General features: G+C 51.4%; 1 protein-coding gene across 1 annotated transcript in view; it reads left to right on the top strand.

Moving 5' to 3' along the window:
• ARHGEF18 (Rho/Rac guanine nucleotide exchange factor 18) overlaps positions 1-16990 on the top strand; it is a gene marked incomplete at its 5' end in the record, with an annotated part of 42197 nt that overhangs the window by 6005 nt on the left and 19202 nt on the right. The window contains 9 exons of the mRNA XM_084276384.1: positions 1106-1316; positions 1717-1831; positions 2286-2343; positions 2537-2581; positions 2852-2932; positions 3092-3197; positions 3701-3875; positions 13911-13972; positions 15546-15609. Of these exons, the coding sequence (XP_084132510.1) occupies positions 1106-1316; positions 1717-1831; positions 2286-2343; positions 2537-2581; positions 2852-2932; positions 3092-3197; positions 3701-3875; positions 13911-13972; positions 15546-15609 (917 nt within the window). The remainder of the gene's footprint in view (positions 1-1105; positions 1317-1716; positions 1832-2285; positions 2344-2536; positions 2582-2851; positions 2933-3091; positions 3198-3700; positions 3876-13910; positions 13973-15545; positions 15610-16990) is intronic.

Here is a 16990-nt window from a genome sequence, read left to right as displayed (position 1 = left end):
CAAGCAGTGTCCTCACGGAGCTTTGCGTGTCTGCGGAGGACACTGTGCTTTGTAGCACAATGCTGAGCTTCATCCTGGAGCAGCTTCCAGGCCCTGTGTTCCTGCCATGCTCCTTCCTCAGGCTCCATGTCCCTACACCCATGTTTTCCCTCCCAGCAAACGTATGGATCTCCCTGGGTGACTGGGAGTTAGGTGCAAGCCAGCAAAGCCTATTTTTATCCCTCCTCCTTATAAGGAACCCTAAAATTATCTCAGCCTGAAATCTTGGCAGTTCTCTACAAAGCTCAGACTTTGGTTTTCAGACCTGTTGTCGCTCTGTGTGCCACGTGGAGCTGCTGCCAGCATCAGGGACCCATCGGATCCCTCGCTGGGGTGATGAGGCATGTGTAAGCACAAGGCCAGGGAAGGGGAATACACCCTGCTGTCCCCTTCCCAAACGCTTCCTGATGCCCATCACTGGCAGCAGGGATGGTGTGACACCAGTCTGCAGGCAGAACCCAAGCAGGGAGTAAGATTTTCCACTGAGCTCTATCCATCACTTCACTCCTGTGCTGCTGGCACTGCAACAGTGCTTGGAGTTCGGGAAGCTGCGGGGTACTGAGGAAGCTGCTGCACCCCTCATTTCCCAGAAAAGGATTTATTGTACCTTCCTTGAAGCTGGTCCCCAGTTGGAGGCAGGATTTATGCCATGGTGCCACAGTGAGGAATCAACAAATACAACAACTGCCACTCCCAAATGCCCAGAGGGCCTTTCCTGGTGCTGCAGCTGGCAGGGCAGCAGCTCTGTCTCAGGCTGCTGGCTGGGTGGCTGCTCAGTCTCAGGGGTTGCTAAGGGATTGGCACGAGCTGCCCAGCACTAAACATCCCGGGTGACCAAGGAGCTCGTGGACGTGCCAGTGGCAGCCAGAGAAGCTGTTTTTAACAGGCTCTGGAGTTGGTGTCCAGGCTGAGGCTTCTTGGCATTCCCTTTCCCACATGCCTGCTGCGGTGACCCTCCTTGCCCACAGCTCCATGAGCTCTTTAGGATGGTTCACCCAAGGCAAGGATGTTGGAGGGGCTGTGCCATGCCTTGCACAACGGGACTTGTTCTTCTTCCTTGAATTAGGTTCAGCCTGGATGCCACGGAGATGGGCAGCGACCCAGAGCAGGAGGATGAGGAGAAGGGGACCCAGCCCTGCCTGCAGCCTGACGTGTCCCTTCAGCTGCCCAAAGGGGAAGTGGAATCCTGGAGCGGCGGCAGCGGCAGCATGGTGATCAAAGTGGAGATAGAGCCGTTGTGCCCAAACCTTGTGGTCAGCCCCAGCATGGAGGAGGTGGTGAGTGTGTGAGGGCTGGGGGTGTGCTGGCAGCGGGGCAGGATGGGGGTGCAGAACTCCACACACACAGGATGTCCCTGCACAATGCACCCCGAGAAGCAGCGGGGTGCAGGGTGTCCTGTCACCATAACCTGAGGGGTTGAGGAGTCAGCCCCTTCCCCTGGTGCTAGTGTGGGTCTTGATCCAAATCAGTGTACTCATATATCACAGGTATCCAACTGGGCACCAACAGAATCTGCCCTCGGGCTCCTGGGGAGGGAGGGCAGGGTCAGAGGGTGTGAGGAGGCAGGATCAGCGCTGGCACTTGGGTTGAGACGCCCTTGCCGGCCGTGCTGGGTCTGGTGGAGGTTCCTTTGGTGCACAAAGGACCAAAGATGTCCATGGCTTTTTACTCCTCCAGGAACGTAGGAGCAATGGAAAGAGACGGAGGTCAAGGTCTGTCCCATCAGCCTGCGAGACAGTCACCTCCCTTGCCATGCCCTGCACGTTTGACGCTTCTCGTCCAGCCGTGGAAGGTCAGTAGAGACTCTGTATTTATGGCATTACACGTGTTCAAGCTGTTTTGTGATTAAGAAGATCAAAAACTGGAGACATAGTCTCCTCAAGCATAGACATCCCCTGTCCTTCTGTTCTGTGTGGTCTCAGGAGCTCCTGAAGTAAAAAGTCACACTGACTCTGAGTCTGACACTGGCTGACAGTGCAGCCTAATCTCAGATGTCCCCATCCCCTGTGACCTGGTGACACTCCCTATCCAAAAAAGATGACATCCTAGGAACAGAAGACACTGTTTTACCTGCCTGGGTTTCAATGTGCCCAATAAAGGGGCACATGTGGTTTGTGTGCAGCATCTCCAGCACTCCTCCTTCCCCATGAAAGGCAGAGGGGGAGCCCAGCAAGATTAACACGCTTGCGACACGGTGCTCTGCGACGGCAAACCCGGATCCCAGCTGAGGGTGTTTTGTGTTCCAGGTGTTGAACCCCCTGCTCTGGAGATGCTGGAGAAGGACCACGTGTCCCCAGACCACGTGTAGGTATTGTCAGTCCTGGCTGAGTTTCTCGGGTGTATCTGAGCTCCTGGAGGTGCAGCAGGAGAGGGAGATGCCGCTCCACATCGGGGCACAGCAGGGCAGCTGGTCATAGGCCAGCGCCTGATGCTTTGTGGGGTGCAGAACAAGGATGTGTTCTAATCTCTTGCTTTTCTTTTACCTCATTCCTGGTAGGCTAATTGTCCATCAGGTACTTCAGGAGCTGAAACAGTATCATGGGTAAGTGTATGTGGGAGAGGGGCTGGGTGGGGAGGCCTGAGGTCTGCCAAGGACCCAAATGACACTTGGGGACAAACTCCTACGGTACCAAAATCCCAGCATTTTGCCAGTGACACTAATGTCACGTTGCAAGGAGAAGCAGCATTTCTCATGCCTCTTCTGCAATTCCAAACATGTCCCTGCTCTGACTCCAAAGAGGAGCCTTCCCCCAACCCAAAAGTCCTGCTCTTGTGTTCCTTGCCGTGTGCCTGACGTCTCGTACCCGTGCAGGGCGAAGCAGAGAGCTTGTGTGAAAGAAGGTGGCGATTCCTCCCAGCAGAACCTCACCTGGTTTGAGTTCCTGTCCAATGAGTAAGTGAGACACAAGGTAACCCCCACACATGGTGTTCCCAGACCAGGCTGATTTTTGAGCCTCTGCCTCCATCTAAGCTGTTGCCCAGCTGATACTGCTTGAACTCCGCTTGTCCAGCTCTCTTCCCCTTAGGCAGGATGGTTTTGGTCTTGTTTCAGGAATGAGGACAGTGGGAAAAGCGATAAAACAGAGAAAGGCACCAAGGTGATGCGACGCTTGAGTTCCCTGCGGAGCCGAGTCACTGGGTCCTGGCAGAAGGATAAGGTGAGGGAGAGATGCTGAGTCTGTGGAAGGGACTGCTGAATTCTTGGAGCAGAAATGGGGATCTGCCCCCAGGGTCCTGGGGTTTGCTTCTGGCTGCTGTGCTGCTCAGCAGATGCACTGTGACCTCCTCACGTAATACTCTGGACAGTGCCCCCAGAACTTCCAGCCCACCTCGCTCCGGGGCACACTCTGGCTGCGCTCACGCTGCCTTGGCATGGGTTGTGCACCCCAGAACAGAGTGTTTGGGCTGGGGGTCTGCCTGGATCACCCACCTGGATCGCCCACCGCACACATGCTGCATCCCCAGCCTCAAGGGACTGGCCCCAACGTTGGGAAGGCCTTTGGGAAAAGCCCTGCCATCCCAGAGGCCGGGCACAGAGGCACCCACCACACTTGCTGCACATCAGCTTTCTGCACCCTCAGTGTTTTACCAGGGTGGGGGATAAAGGAACGTGTGGGCACTGTGAGGCTGGTAACAGAAGGGTGTTTTTCTCTCCTTCCAGGGTAAGAACAAAGAGCAGCCAAAAGAGAGAGAGAAGGAGAAAGAGACGAAGGAGCCAAAGGAGAGGTGGAAAGAGATCAATAGGCACCAGCTCGTGCCGGGGTCTTTCTCCAGCTGCACCAGCTGCTCGCTGTGTGCCAAACCTCTTGCGAATAAAAGTGCTCTGCAGTGCCTGAGTGAGTACGGCTGTCACTGGCTCTGCCCCAGCCTGGCCCGAACCCGCTCCCCAGCCTCCCTCCAGCCCAGGCTGGCCATTCCTGCTTTAAACCCACCTCTGCCTGGCTTGGCTGCACCCCACCACCCTGCTTGGCCTGGTTTGGTTCTTCCTTCAGACAGCCTGAACCATCTCTAAACTCTGCCTGGTTTATCCTCGCTGTGTTTGGCCGCTTGACCGTTTCCTTCCCCTGCCTCCCCAAGGAAGGTTCTAGGTCAACTTTTCCTCTAATAATTCCTTCTTTACAAAGCTCTGCTTCCTCCAAGCGAACATCCCCACTGCCCAAGTGAGGATGGGCCTCTTAGGCTGCTTTTCCCAGATGCAGTGATGTCTCAGCCCAGCATCTGCCCTAAGCGTGGGCACGGGGGATTCCTACAGCATCCAGAACTTTATTCACTAACCCAGAAGGCAAACGGTGCCTCCCAGAACCTGTGTGGGTGAGACTGTTGCTTTTTGGATGTGGGCTGTGCACAGGAATGGTGGCTGCTCCATCCTCCCACCGCTTTCGCTGTGGCGTTGCTGCATGGCTTTGATGGACAAATCCTGTCCTTCCTCCTCGGGCCAGGAACTCAGGGCACTGAAGAACATTTTCATTCCCAAGGGATTGTCTGTAGGCAGCAAAAGCCTTCTGGGAAGGAGAGAATCACTCTCTTTCTCTACCCTGTATCCTCAAGCAACGCTCACCCTCCGGTAAGGGTCTCATGGAGACTCTTGAGGTCAGTAAAACCTTCCTGGGGCATAAACAAATGGACTGCCCTTGGACATGTGCCATGGGAAGCAGGTTTGCTTTTGGGGCAGCTGGAGGGAAACTGAAAAGGATGCCAGGCCCCACAGTTAGAAAGCAGAGAGCTGGGTGAGAGCAAGCGCTTTGTGGCTTTTTAAGAGAGAACACAAACGTGACAGGAGGAGGCAGGGTTATGCCTTGCCATTCCTTCCTGACAAACCTCCTAGTAGAGGCTGTTTGCAGTCCTGCATGCTGCTTTATATCTGAACCAAGGGGATAGAGACGGGCATCAATCCTCAGTGACCCAAGAGCTTGGAGCTGTGCTCTGCAGGGTCTTGGGAACTCTGAGGTCACTGCGGGTGGGAGCGATTCTTCCCTAGGCAACTGCTATGGAGACTGTGATAAGGAGTGAGTGCAAGGGGTTGGAGCTGGCTGTTGGATGGGATGTGTGGCTCGGTGCATTGTTCTCCATCCTAAATGCACGGGGGTCGGACATAGATCATAGTAACTTTTACCCTGTTTCTCAGCCCCTCCATGAAGAATGTGTGTTTCTAAGTCTTGCTAACACCCAGGAGGAAAAACTCCCAAGGTGGCTGAGGAACTGGGATGCGTTGGGGACTCTGTGACATCTCCTTTGGCTTTCTGGGCCGCTCAGGGATGCGCTGCGGGCGGCAGGGCAGCAGAGCTTGGTTTGGCATGTTCCCCGTGAGCAGCCTGAACTGAGGCTGAACAATTGGGCGGCGTTGGGAGGCGTTCATGAAAATTAATGGCCTGTCTGTGGCCAGAGCTGGCTTGGGACTTGTTGTGTGACAGCCGTTAGCCCCAGAGTGCCTATATTTGGATTACCCTGGGCTGAAACCTTTGCGAGCTGCTTCTGGGTGGCAGAGCTGATAGTTGGTATCACCAGCTCCCGATATCGCAGCTGGAAGTGCGTGGTCTCCTGACAAGTCACTGATAGGGCTCCTGCAAAGCCAGCTTCAGGGCCACCACGTAGCTGGGGTGGCATGCTGGCTTTTCAGAGGCACGAGCAGCTCCGTCAGGGCCGTGCTTGCTGCCAGGACCCGAGGATATTTGGCTGCTCCTCTTTTGTTTTCTCATCATGAACTCACACTTCATCCATACGCTTTGGTCCCCGGCCAGCTCTGGGCCCATCTCATGGTCAGGTGCTGCTGTTTTTGTTATCTCCATGGTATTTTTAACTGCAGCACCACCACGTGGTAGGAAACAAGAGAGGCTCGTGGGCAGAAAAGACAAGAAAAGATGGTGGTTAAAGGAAATGATGAACTGAAGCCAGAGGAGGAAGGATGTGGAAATGATTAGGAAGCCTGAGGTCTTTTCACTGTCCAGTAGATGCAAAAAGTCTGGTGGCTTCTATGGCTGTGATGAATAGAGGAGCAAGAGCTCTTCTTAGAGAAAGCAACAGCAGGAGGAACTAATCCTGCTTTTCATTCAGAATGAGGGATTGTTGTTCTGCTAGAAACTTGCCCATGAGCTGTGAGGAAGGCCAGCAGCCCGGGCGGCCCCATCCATGGCAACTTGTTTCCCTCTCCCACCCAATTCCTCCCATCCATCTTCACGGTACCGTGTCTCCCAGGGGAAGGAGCGTGTGTCCAGAGTATTGATGCTGGAGAGTTGCTGCAGGGTCCTGCATCCAAGTCTTGTGGATGTGATGTTGGAAGCCTGGCAGGGATGAAAAGCAGAGGGGCATGTTTGCAGTCACCAGGAGCTCGACAACAGCGGCCACCCAAACGTCGCTGTTAAGTAAACTTTGAGCTGTGAGTCTCTAGTTTTATTGTTCACCTGGAAATTGAGAAAGCTCCTTCTGAGCCTTTGCTGTCAAGGGTGGAGGAGGCTCTGTGCCTAAATTAATCCTCCCTTATAAACATGCTCCCAGAGTTTATGCAACAGGAGTTAGATGAGTCCCAGGAAAGCCCTGACAGGAGGAGAGCTCTCCAAGCAGGCTGTGCCATGGAGGCCAGCCAAGGATATGCTGTGGAATACAGATGGCAGGAGGATTGCTTCCCTCCTAGCAACTTGAGCTTGAGCTCTGGGGTACAGGTGGGTCTTCTGCATCTTCTTTACTTGAGAGTGAAGCCTTGTTGAATCAAGAGTTCCATCTCTCTTGCTTTATGGGATAGGCAGAGCCCTGGCCACCATAGGGAGGGGTCTTTGAAAGGAAACCTATAGCCACATCCAAAGCCTTGGGTAGGCTTCAGAAACATTCCTTAGGAACGAATTCTGCTTTAATGAATCTCCCTGACTAATCCAGGCTGTGCTGGACACCACGCTGTCCCCCTGTCCAAGGCTGACCCTTTTGGGCTGCCTCAGCATACAGGCTGATTGACCACACATTGCTCTAACAAGTAGCCTCCAGGACGTTGCAGAAGAGGTTTGGAGAGGCGTTTCCTCTCTCATGATGGTTCTGTGGGTGAACAGAGGACACAGATCTCTGCAGCTTCTCAAGCAAACGTCCTCTACCCTCGCTGCTTTATCTGTAAGGAAGTGAGGCCAGAATGGCCCTTGGTTTGGACATGAAATTCGGTGTATGAAATTCAGCCCTTGCTTAGCACTTGCAGCTGCAGGCTTTTGCTTTCCAGGTTCCCACTGCAACAGCAATGAGTTAATATGGAAAGGACAGCTTGGGCTTACTGTGAGGAGGAATTACTTGGGTTTTCTAGATCTTTTCCTGGATTTTTCTGAAATTTCTGCTCGTAGCCCACACAGAGTCTGAGAAATCTGAAAAGCAGCAGGGCAGCCTGAAACTTTGAGTTTCTGGAGAGAGACACAGCTGCCAAAACGCTTCTATTAGGGGAGGAGAAAGGAGGTTTGGCTGCTGCGACAGGATGACAGTGATAAATGGACTGGGAATCCTGCTTGGAATAAATGATTACTGACAGGAGTCCAAACAGGACAGGCAAAAGCGAAGTGACTGCACTTGGGGTGGGTTGTAAGCCAGTGAAGCAGCACCTAAAGCGAACGTGACAGTGGCCAGTAGCGCTGGTTTGGGGGGGGAAAGGCTGAGCTGCGAGTCTGCTGACACAGAGCTGGCTTTACCAAACTCCAGGCTTTAGAAAAGGGAGCTGGAGTAGATACTATCCTCAGGGCTTCTCCTTTTCTGCTTTTCATTTTCTTTTCCTACCCGGGACGTATTGCTTCATCTGGAGCATCTCCAAGGCGCTGCTCCTTGCGTTCCCTGATAAAACCTCAGGATTGTACGCTTGGCCTGACAAACACACACAGCTGCCTGACAACAGCCGGCCCGCTCTGTGCTCAGGGAGGAAGTCTTTCTGTCGCTCCCCGGTTGCGCAGCATCAGGAAGCCGGTGCTGTTCTCCTCTTTGCAATCCAAACCTTAGCTCTGAGCTACGGAGTCTTTGGGCTTGGTTGCTGTGCCAGATTCTGCAGATTTTGAGGAGATGCCCCGAGGCCAGCCGTGCAAGCACAGCCCGTCCTCTCCCTGACAGCTGCGCTTGGGCAATCTGCAATGCTTTACTTTTATATTATATAGCGAAGCGCAACGTTTGAAGCGCCAGAGGATTAATCTGTCACCAAGTGGCGGCCAGCTGGTTACTCCCAAAACGCTTTATTTAATGATTATTTCTCTGTAGCACTGAAAGGCCCCGATAAACAACCGGGGGCCTTGTTGTACTTAAGTCCTGTACAGAAACAGCACAACAGGGAATGTTTCTGGAAAGCCTGAAACCCTTCAGATGGAGAAGAAAAAACAAAACCCGTTAAACGGGTTGCAGTGTGGAAACTGGAGACGATCTTAGTCCCAAGGTGGGCAAGGATTTCAGCACATCTCCATCCCAAGGGGTGCCAGGCTCTTCCAAAGCAGTGCAGGAAAGCTGCAGGGTGGATTTTGAGCGGGAAGCATGACTTGTAACCGTGTCACGTTGTGTTTCCAAGCTCGCCAGGCCAACCTGGGGCTTGGGTGTGCATGATTTAAGACGTGAGAGGCTGGTGTGAGAGGCTGGCGGTGGAGCTCAGGTTGTAACCCCTCAGCATTGAGCCGCAGTGTGGGTTAAATCCCAGGCTCTTCCTCTTGTTCCTGCCCGTGCTAGCACTTGGTCAAACCTGAGGGACAGGGAGCTCTTCCTCCAAGGATTCTATTCCTTACAGAAGCCAGCACAGGGCTCTGGGGGTTGCAAAGACCATCCCCCTTTGTCTTCAAGCTCTTCCCCTTTGCCTTCAGGCTCTGCCCATGCAGGAAGGCCCAGGGCGGCTGTGGAAGCCATTGGGCTGCCACCAGGCTGGTCCCCCGACCTCGCCTCGGCAGGGGCGGCCATAAAACCCCTCGCCGGTTGGGAAGACAAACCCCAGAGGGTCTCAGTAGCGAGAGAGAGACGCACGAACCACCCCGTTAAGGCTCCCGCACCTACTAAGGGCCCGGGTGGTCTCTACCCTGCCGCAGCCGGGCGCTGAGGCGAGGCAGAGTCCCCCCGGACCTCCCCCGGGCTGCGGGACGTTGACACCCGCCGGCTGGGGTAGGAGAAAGCCCGGAACGATTCGAGGGCCCGAGCCCCTGCTCAGGGGAACGGCCCGGGGGCTCCGTGTGCACCCTACGGGGTCAGGGGCCCGCCGCGCAGGCGCGCACCCTGGTCTCCCTTTTCCTTCCGGGACGCGGGACGTTTCCTGTTGCTGTTGCCGCGGCTCCCGGGACCGAGAGCTCAGCCGGCGGTATCCCCGGGGAGTTCGGTAAGAGACCGGGGTGTCAGCGCGCCCGCCGGCGGCCCGCGCCTCGGCTCCCCGCGGTGCCGGGAGCGCCCCCTCCCCGGGGCAGTGGGAGGCCGCGGCCCGCTCGTACCCCCACTCCCCCGGCCCCTGTGGGTTCCCGGGACTCCGCGGCGAGGGGCGTCCGACGGGGCCCCGAGGGGAGCCCGCCCGGTAGCGTCCCGCCGGCGGGCAGTTACACAACACCGGCCTGTTGGGCAGCGCGGGGGGCACCCCGAGCGTGGCCGGGCCGGCCGGTTTATCTCCCCTTTGTGGCAGAGCCCCGGGGGGGTTGGAGCCGCCTCAGCGTGCCGGGCCTGAGGCGCGGGCTGGGGGGCGAGGTTTGGCCGGTGAAGAGCCGGGCTGTATCGGGGGGATGAGGGGGTGTCTGGCTGAAGTGCCTCGGGGACGGGGGGCGAGCTGCGGGGACGCGGGTTCACGTTATGCCGCAGCTTGAGCATCCTTAGGCCCGTGATGGGCACGTCCCGCAGCCTCTCGGCTGTCCCCACAGGGGGCTGGGGTGTGTGTAGAGAGACACGAGTGTATCAGGGGCAAGAAAAATACCGGCCAAAACTTTTCCTTGCCCGTAGTTTGCCCTGACTGACCCATTTAAGCGTTCCCCAGCCCTGGTGTATTGAGGAGAGGAGCAGGAGGTGGTATCAAATCGTAGGCCTAGCTCACCTGGGGTGGAAAGGAAACCCTGATGATGTGTTTTGGGGGATGTGAGGAGGGGAAATAGCTCTTTGAATGCTTCTGGTACTGTGTTTGGGTTTGCTGCTCTAATAAATAAGCCCAACTTCTGGATTTCCCTAGGTACTGAGGGTTTTGGGCTATGTCCCTGTTACTCTGGTATCTGCCTGGCTTCTGTGTGAAAGCAAGAGAAGAAATGTCAGCTTCTCATTCCTTCTCCCCTCCTAAGAGAGTTCTGTCGGTGGCCTTTTCATTTGGCACTTTATTTTTTAACTTACAATGTTATAAGGTGATCGTTTCTCCACGGTAAAAGAAGCCCAACCCCTGAAGTACAGCTGTCACCCAGGAGCCATCAGACACCGTGCACTGCAGTTCCACCTAATGTTTACCTATGAAATATTTGAAATGCCTTTTATGATTGTCATAGCTGCTGCTTCAGTTCCTGTAGAATGGGGGAAGGGTTCAGTGCAAGGGAATTTAAATGGTACTCGTGTTTTTTAGGGGGGGATAATGCGCTAATTTAACTTCGCATTGTTTAAAACCCCAGAAACTTGAGCTGTTTGTTTGTTCTGGTTTGGGGTTTCTGTGTTTAGAGGAAACCCCAAGGCCACCAGAACCTGTGGTGTTGGGAACAGCACAACCCCACCTCTATCCGTCCATCTGATATTTTGATAATAAAACCTGATACTGTCAGAGGGTAATTATAGGTTGTTTTTGGAGACAAAGAGGAACGCTTTATCAGGGAAACTGAAACGTGCTAATTTGGCCTCGTTCCTCTCTCGCATGAACTCTCTCTGTTTCAGAATGTGAAGTATCTGATCACCCTGCACCCTTCCAGTTTCTGCCTTTACACAATTAGGCAAGTTAGCAAAACAAGTAAACACCAGTCACCAAAACCACTGGGACAAAGTTAGATCTGCTCTCAGTTCCTGAAGATACCTGACCTGGCTTTACCGACTGCAGAAACTTCACGTTCTGGGGAAGCCCCTCCTCTTCCCCCAGATTTATCACAAAGCCACTCTGCTTTTTCTGGAAGGCTGTAGTTGTTTGAAATGTTTCTTGGCTGTTGTATCCTGTGTATAAGTTCAGATTTTATGTTCTGTATTAATCATTCCCATGCAAGTTATTTCCCTTGTCAGTTCAAAGGAAGGGAGTTATCTTGTATGGGTGAGGAAAGAGGGGAGAGGTTCTCTTTGATCACTGAAGCATCAGACATTTGAAAAGAGAAAAATTATTAGTTTCACCAGAAAACTGTTTTGTCCATAGGTCCCCTCTGCTGCTTGGGTTTAATAGGTGGTGAGCATATCCTTTGCATTAGAAGAGTGCCTGTGTCAGTAGGATCGCTGTTAAAAGGTATCCCTCCCTGAACTGAAGCATTCAAAGGTTTGTTGTTGGTTTGTTTTTTTCTAAATTTGCCATTTAAAAACCACCAAATTGCTGTACACTTAGAGGAAAAAGGCAGGAGTTCAATTCTAGATTAATCACAGCATATCTGACGCTTGTTGTTGTTTGCAAATGACCTTTTAAGAGTTACTTTATTGGGCATTACTGTTGCAGAGCAAAGGTCAGGGTCATAATATCTGTGAGTCATAGGTTTCTTCTGGAAGACGTTTTCAGGCCGTTGCCAGTGCCTGATCCAGTGGATGGATGGTATTACAGGGAGGGGAAGATGTATTTGCCTGCCCTTTCTGAGCTGGGCTTGTTGCCCTCCTGCCCCGTGCCGCTCGGTGTTTTTGGGCACTGTAACACGTTGCCCCGTAAAATGCTCTTTAAGTTGTAAATTAGTTTCTGTTGAGGCTTTGAAAAATCATCTCATTAATAAGGAAAGTGACTTTTGCTTGTGCTGGATGCTAATTACATTACCTTGGATCTTCTATGAGGTTTATGAGCCTCTTGGTCTTCAGTGTTTCTTTGCTGGATGTGGCCCTGTCTCGCTGCTCCATCAATGAGCAGTGGGTCTCCGCTGGCACTACCCTCTGCACAGTGCTTCAGGGGTGGTGACAGTCCCGTAGTGAGCAGGTGTGGGATACCATGATGCTCCCCAAATTCTCACTCTTGATTCCAGACCCGTTCCTTTAAGCCCAGAAACAGCCACAGTGTGTTTGCTTCCTTTGCTGTGCTGTGTGCTGTCTTGATCGCTCTTGAACCTATAGCCCTGTCCCACCCCGTCAAGGGAGCCCAAATCCTCACACCTTCTGGGCATGCAGGCACTTTTCCTGGTGCTCTCAGCACTAGCTGGAGTCATGGCCCTTCTGCATAGTCTGTGTCAAAACAAAATCCTTTGGGGGATATGGTTTTACCCTGATAAATTCATCTTCTAGTTCCAGTGAGTGACTGAGGGATGGGGAAGAGGAAGGGAAGGACTTGGCTGGCAGCTCTCAGAGTTTCCAGCTCTGTTCTCTCCTCTGCACCTCTCCAGTTTGAGAAGAACTTCCCAACATAACCATCCCTTTCCTTTTTCTACCCTCCCAAATTCTTCACCTGAGTAAGACTGATGCCTTACCAATGCTGAAATAACCCCTGTATTTGTTATTCCCTCCCTAGTTTTAGCTACTTATTAGTTTTCCTATATTTTTATCATACATTTGAAACAGGATGTTTTATTGCATGAGGTACAGTGTCAGTAGAAATACCACAAACACGAGAGGAGTTGCAGGAGGTGATTGTGTGTGTGGGTGTTCTCCCTGCAGCAGGCACTCCAGGCTTGATGGACTCCATTGGATTTTATGATCTTAAAGGTCTTTTCCAACCTTGTGATGCTGTGTGAGGTGCAGCACTCTGCTTACTGCCCACACTGGTGGGAGTTGTGTGATGTGCCAGCATCTTCCAGGGCTGCATACTTACCCTTTCAGTCTTGTGTTTGTATCTTTATTAATTTGGTTGTGTTTAAGGCCAAGTCAACGTTCTCCTCCTGTTCTCTCTGGAAAACACAAGCGAGCCTTTCCCCGTTTCCCCAGAGCAGATCAGCCCTGGCGCCAGGCGTGGGTGATGGTTCTGTCTGCATGAAGACCATAAATAGGTTTTTCTCTCTCTGCTTTAAACATAAACAGGATTTTCTCCAGCAGATACAGTCTTCATCTTCCGAGTTCTGTTCCATTTGTCTTTTAACAGGCACGCTTGAAGTACGCAGGACAACACAAATCCTGGTTTCCTTTAGGGAGCTGGTGTGCTGCTTCTGCTCTTGGTGAAGGGTCTTATTTACAAGTGGGCAAAAGGACTGTAGGAAATATTTGGTGCTGCAAGTTGTCAACCTGTTTTCTCAAGCGGTAGTTTTCCTAAAGAAAAAGAGAGGTTGGGCTTCACTCTGTGTTCAGGGGGTTTATGCCTCTGGGGTGAGGGTGCTGCTTTAGTTCCTTTACCTGTACGTATTCCTTTAGGAAGCTGGAAAGGTGGCAGTGCTCTGATAGGGGCAATACCCTGATGGTTCCATGGTGTGGTTGGAACTTCACCATGGTTACTTCAGCTCTTAATACCCCGTGCAGAGAGGTGCCTGTTCATACAGAGCCCCGTAACGTGCCACCACCGTGACTGGTGTCAGGTTTGAATTGTGAGATTGAGGAAAAAGCCTTGGAAGAGGAGGAAAGCGGTGCTGTGGTTGGGTGGAGGTTAAGCACAACGGTGTGTCCCTGCATCCAGCGCTGGCTCTGTGCTTGCAGGTGGGAACTGTGCTGTCTGTGACCCTGCAGCTTGGTGAGAAAACCCCAGTGTGTGGTGCAGAATCCAGAACAGACCGTGCACCACGAGGATGCTCGCTGCAACACCCAGGCTCACTCTGCACCTCTTCCAAAACTGAGGTCCCTGATGTGTTGACTCTTCCTTTCCCTAGATGGGGATGACAGGAATCATTTAAGCCTGTTTGTGTGTGTTTCAGACTGCGCAGTGAATGTCCATAAGAGCTGCAGGAGTTTACTGGCTGAATGCAGCAGACCCAAGGTGGGTTTTAAAGTTTATTCTTCCTTTATAACAACAAGGCCTGATGTAACAAGCTCAGCTTGGCCCCTGTGTTCTCCTTTACATCAGCACAGAATCCTGCCCTACATCCTCAAGACGTTGAATAGTTATTACCCTGTCATTATAGTAATTGATGACAATGTATGCAGGGGAAGCAAAGGGAAGTGTTCTCTTGCTGTGCTGAAGAGGACTTCCCATCCCTTGCGTCTGTCGGCACCGTGACCGACCCCTGTGAGGATGCTCAGCCCCATCAGTGCTTCTGGGGAGATCAGAGTTGAACTATATCCTACCTCTGCATTCTGTGCCACTGTTTGAGGTCGCGCCACCTCAGAGCTGCTGGGGGAGTGTGAGGGGAGAGGGGGATTTTGGTGGGAGCAGCTGCATGTCACTCACAAGCTGAGCCTTGCAGAACAAGTGGTTTCATTTTTGAACTGCGATGAACTTTAGATCTTGCTAAGCTGTTCAGTCCTTATCTGTGGCCCTGCCTGTGATGTCACAGGCTGATTTCAGGTGGTGGCTTTTTTTCTTCTGGTATTGGTTTTGAAAATAATTTCCTCCTCCTTATAACTAATTATCCTTGAGGGAGTTTTAGTTTGTTTTAACCTGCGAGCGTTGATGATTTCAGAGGCTGATAGCAGATTAGGGAGTACCATGAGGGGGGGAAAGAGAGAGCAGAGCAGCTTAGACCTGGGCAATTAGAGGTTAGAGGAAGTGCTTTCAGCCAGTGGTGATTTAGAATGTAACTCTTTTGAGGGCAGAAATGTTCTTGTGGGGGTTTTGATATATACTTTTAAACTTCCCAATGTATTGGGCACATTTTCCTTTTAAATGGAAAAAAACCTCCCTTGCTCTGCTGCTTTTATTTCCCTCTCCCAAACTTCCCTGGTTGAATCAGCCTTTACAAACCACTCCTGAAGAGAGCAAAGAGGGAGCTGTAGCATGAAGGGGTGTGGGGACTGAAGTCAGATCCTCAGTGAAGCCAGGCTCCCAGAAAGCCATCTGCCAAGGCTGCACTACTGATTTAATTAATTTGCATCTTTGATAAATCCCACCTCAATGAACTGTAGTCCTCTAGTGGCAGGGAGTTGGACCTCAGTGATCTTTGAGGTCCCTTCCAACCCAAACCAGCCTGTGATTCTAAGGTGCATCCTACCAAGGATGACACTTTCAGTGGGTGGTCTAAATTTGGGTTAAAACTGGCTAGATTAGTTTAATTAGTATTGCCATAGGTAACAAGGTGTAGGTGAAGACTGTCTGCATCAAGGGGGTTGCTTTTATTCAATAAATTACTTAAGATCATCACTTTCATTCAGCTGCAGCTTCATTTTTGGGTCTATTTCAATCTGGCTTATACCTTCTGGGATTTTTAAACTAAGTGTTAATGTCTATATGCCCTCCTTCTTCTGGAAGGTGAAAGAACCAAGCCTGTCACTATGCCAGATCTCTCATACCTTCACTATACAGCTTCCCTTACATAACAGGACAAATACAGTTCCCTCAGACTGAAAGTTTGGGCTGTGTGTGTAAGAATATTGTCTTTTTTTCTTTCCTGTAGCAGAAAGATTTGCAGCACAGACCTTCTGGATCTCCACAGAGTTCGCCCCAGTGCATTGCCCCAGGTTTGTACTAAAGAATGATTTCTCTGCTCAAGGCTTATCTGTTCAATTGTATTTTTTTCTTTAATATGTTTTAAAGGCTATACACAGTGTGTTATTGAAGTATAGAAAAGGTCTCTTTTAATAAGCTGGCTTCATTTTTTTTTCTATGGGGAACAGCTCAGAGGCTCCTAGCAATCTCCTGTGTGTTTTTATCTTTTTATCCTTTTATTTTTCTTTATACCTTCTTGCTGTGTAACCTCAAAATATCATGGTGAAAAGGGATCGATAAGCTCGTTTTTCATTGATTGTCTATTCTCTGGCCTCTGAAAAGACTAGAACTGTGAACTTTGTTTTACATCAGATTTTCATAATTGTCTATTTAAAACTTGCCTGCAGCTAGTGGTTGCTAGAAATCTCTAAGACGAGTTAGCACTAATGCTCTGGACATAAATCTTTGTTGAAACAAAGTGGGAAAAGGGATCTGAGAGGAAAAAAACCAGGAAGAAAGAACAGCTGTCTCACAGCATAGGCTTTGAAAGAGCTTTTTTGCTACTGGAAAAACCATGGCAGCCACAGGTGTATGATTTAAATGGCATTTTAATTTGCAGATATCAGGAGGTTTTCATTAACAGAACAGGCTTCTTGGCTGTGAGATGACTGGTCATGACTGGAGCAGGATTCTTTCCTGCCTTACAGTTGGTGCCTTTGTGGCTGTGAGAAGCACAGTTGGTGACAGTGGCCAAGTGTGGTTCATGGGTTTGTTTCCCTTGCACTGCCAGGTACACTCCTTCATGAAACAACCCTTTCCAAGAGGTAATGCAGAGGGATTAAGTGTTATAAGAAGAGACATGGCCATGTGCATTACCAAGAATGGGTTTTTGCATTTAGGGGAAAGCACAGAGGCTAAAATGGGGAACAATAAGGAATAATGAAAATAGGACAAGCTGGCTGTAGGGCTGCTCCTTGGAACAGCTCTGTGGTACCCAGTCTGGTCTGGTGTGATAGGGTAACAGCGATCGATAGGGACTCTCAGCAGTGTGCAGACAGTGCTAATTGAACTCAGAAGATGGCTCCTTGGTGGTGCAGGCTCTGCTAGGCAGCCAGGACTTATTTTCCATACTCCAAAGCAGAAGCTGGAAGTTAAAGGAACAGCTAATAGCATGGATGCTGTATGTCTGTACACACAGTGTAACACTGCAGGCTGCAGTGCCTGGCAAAAAACCCCACAGGTATTGTATCAACACAGAGAGAAATGCATTTTAGAAAGCTGCAGGCAGAGTTTGCTGTGTGTCCCCTGTCCCACTCCCTGTGCTTTGCCTCTGGAAATTCTCAGACTTGGCTTATCATTCTGAAACAGACCTTCCTGTTCTTGGCTCTGTGCGGGGCACAGGAGGAGAACTTG

Source organism: Gallinula chloropus, assembly GCF_964237585.1.
Source record: "Gallinula chloropus genome assembly, chromosome: 28".
NCBI lineage: Eukaryota > Metazoa > Chordata > Aves > Gruiformes > Rallidae > Gallinula > Gallinula chloropus.
Note: the sequence above shows the minus strand (reverse complement) of the source record. Positions and strands in the feature narration are given on the sequence as shown.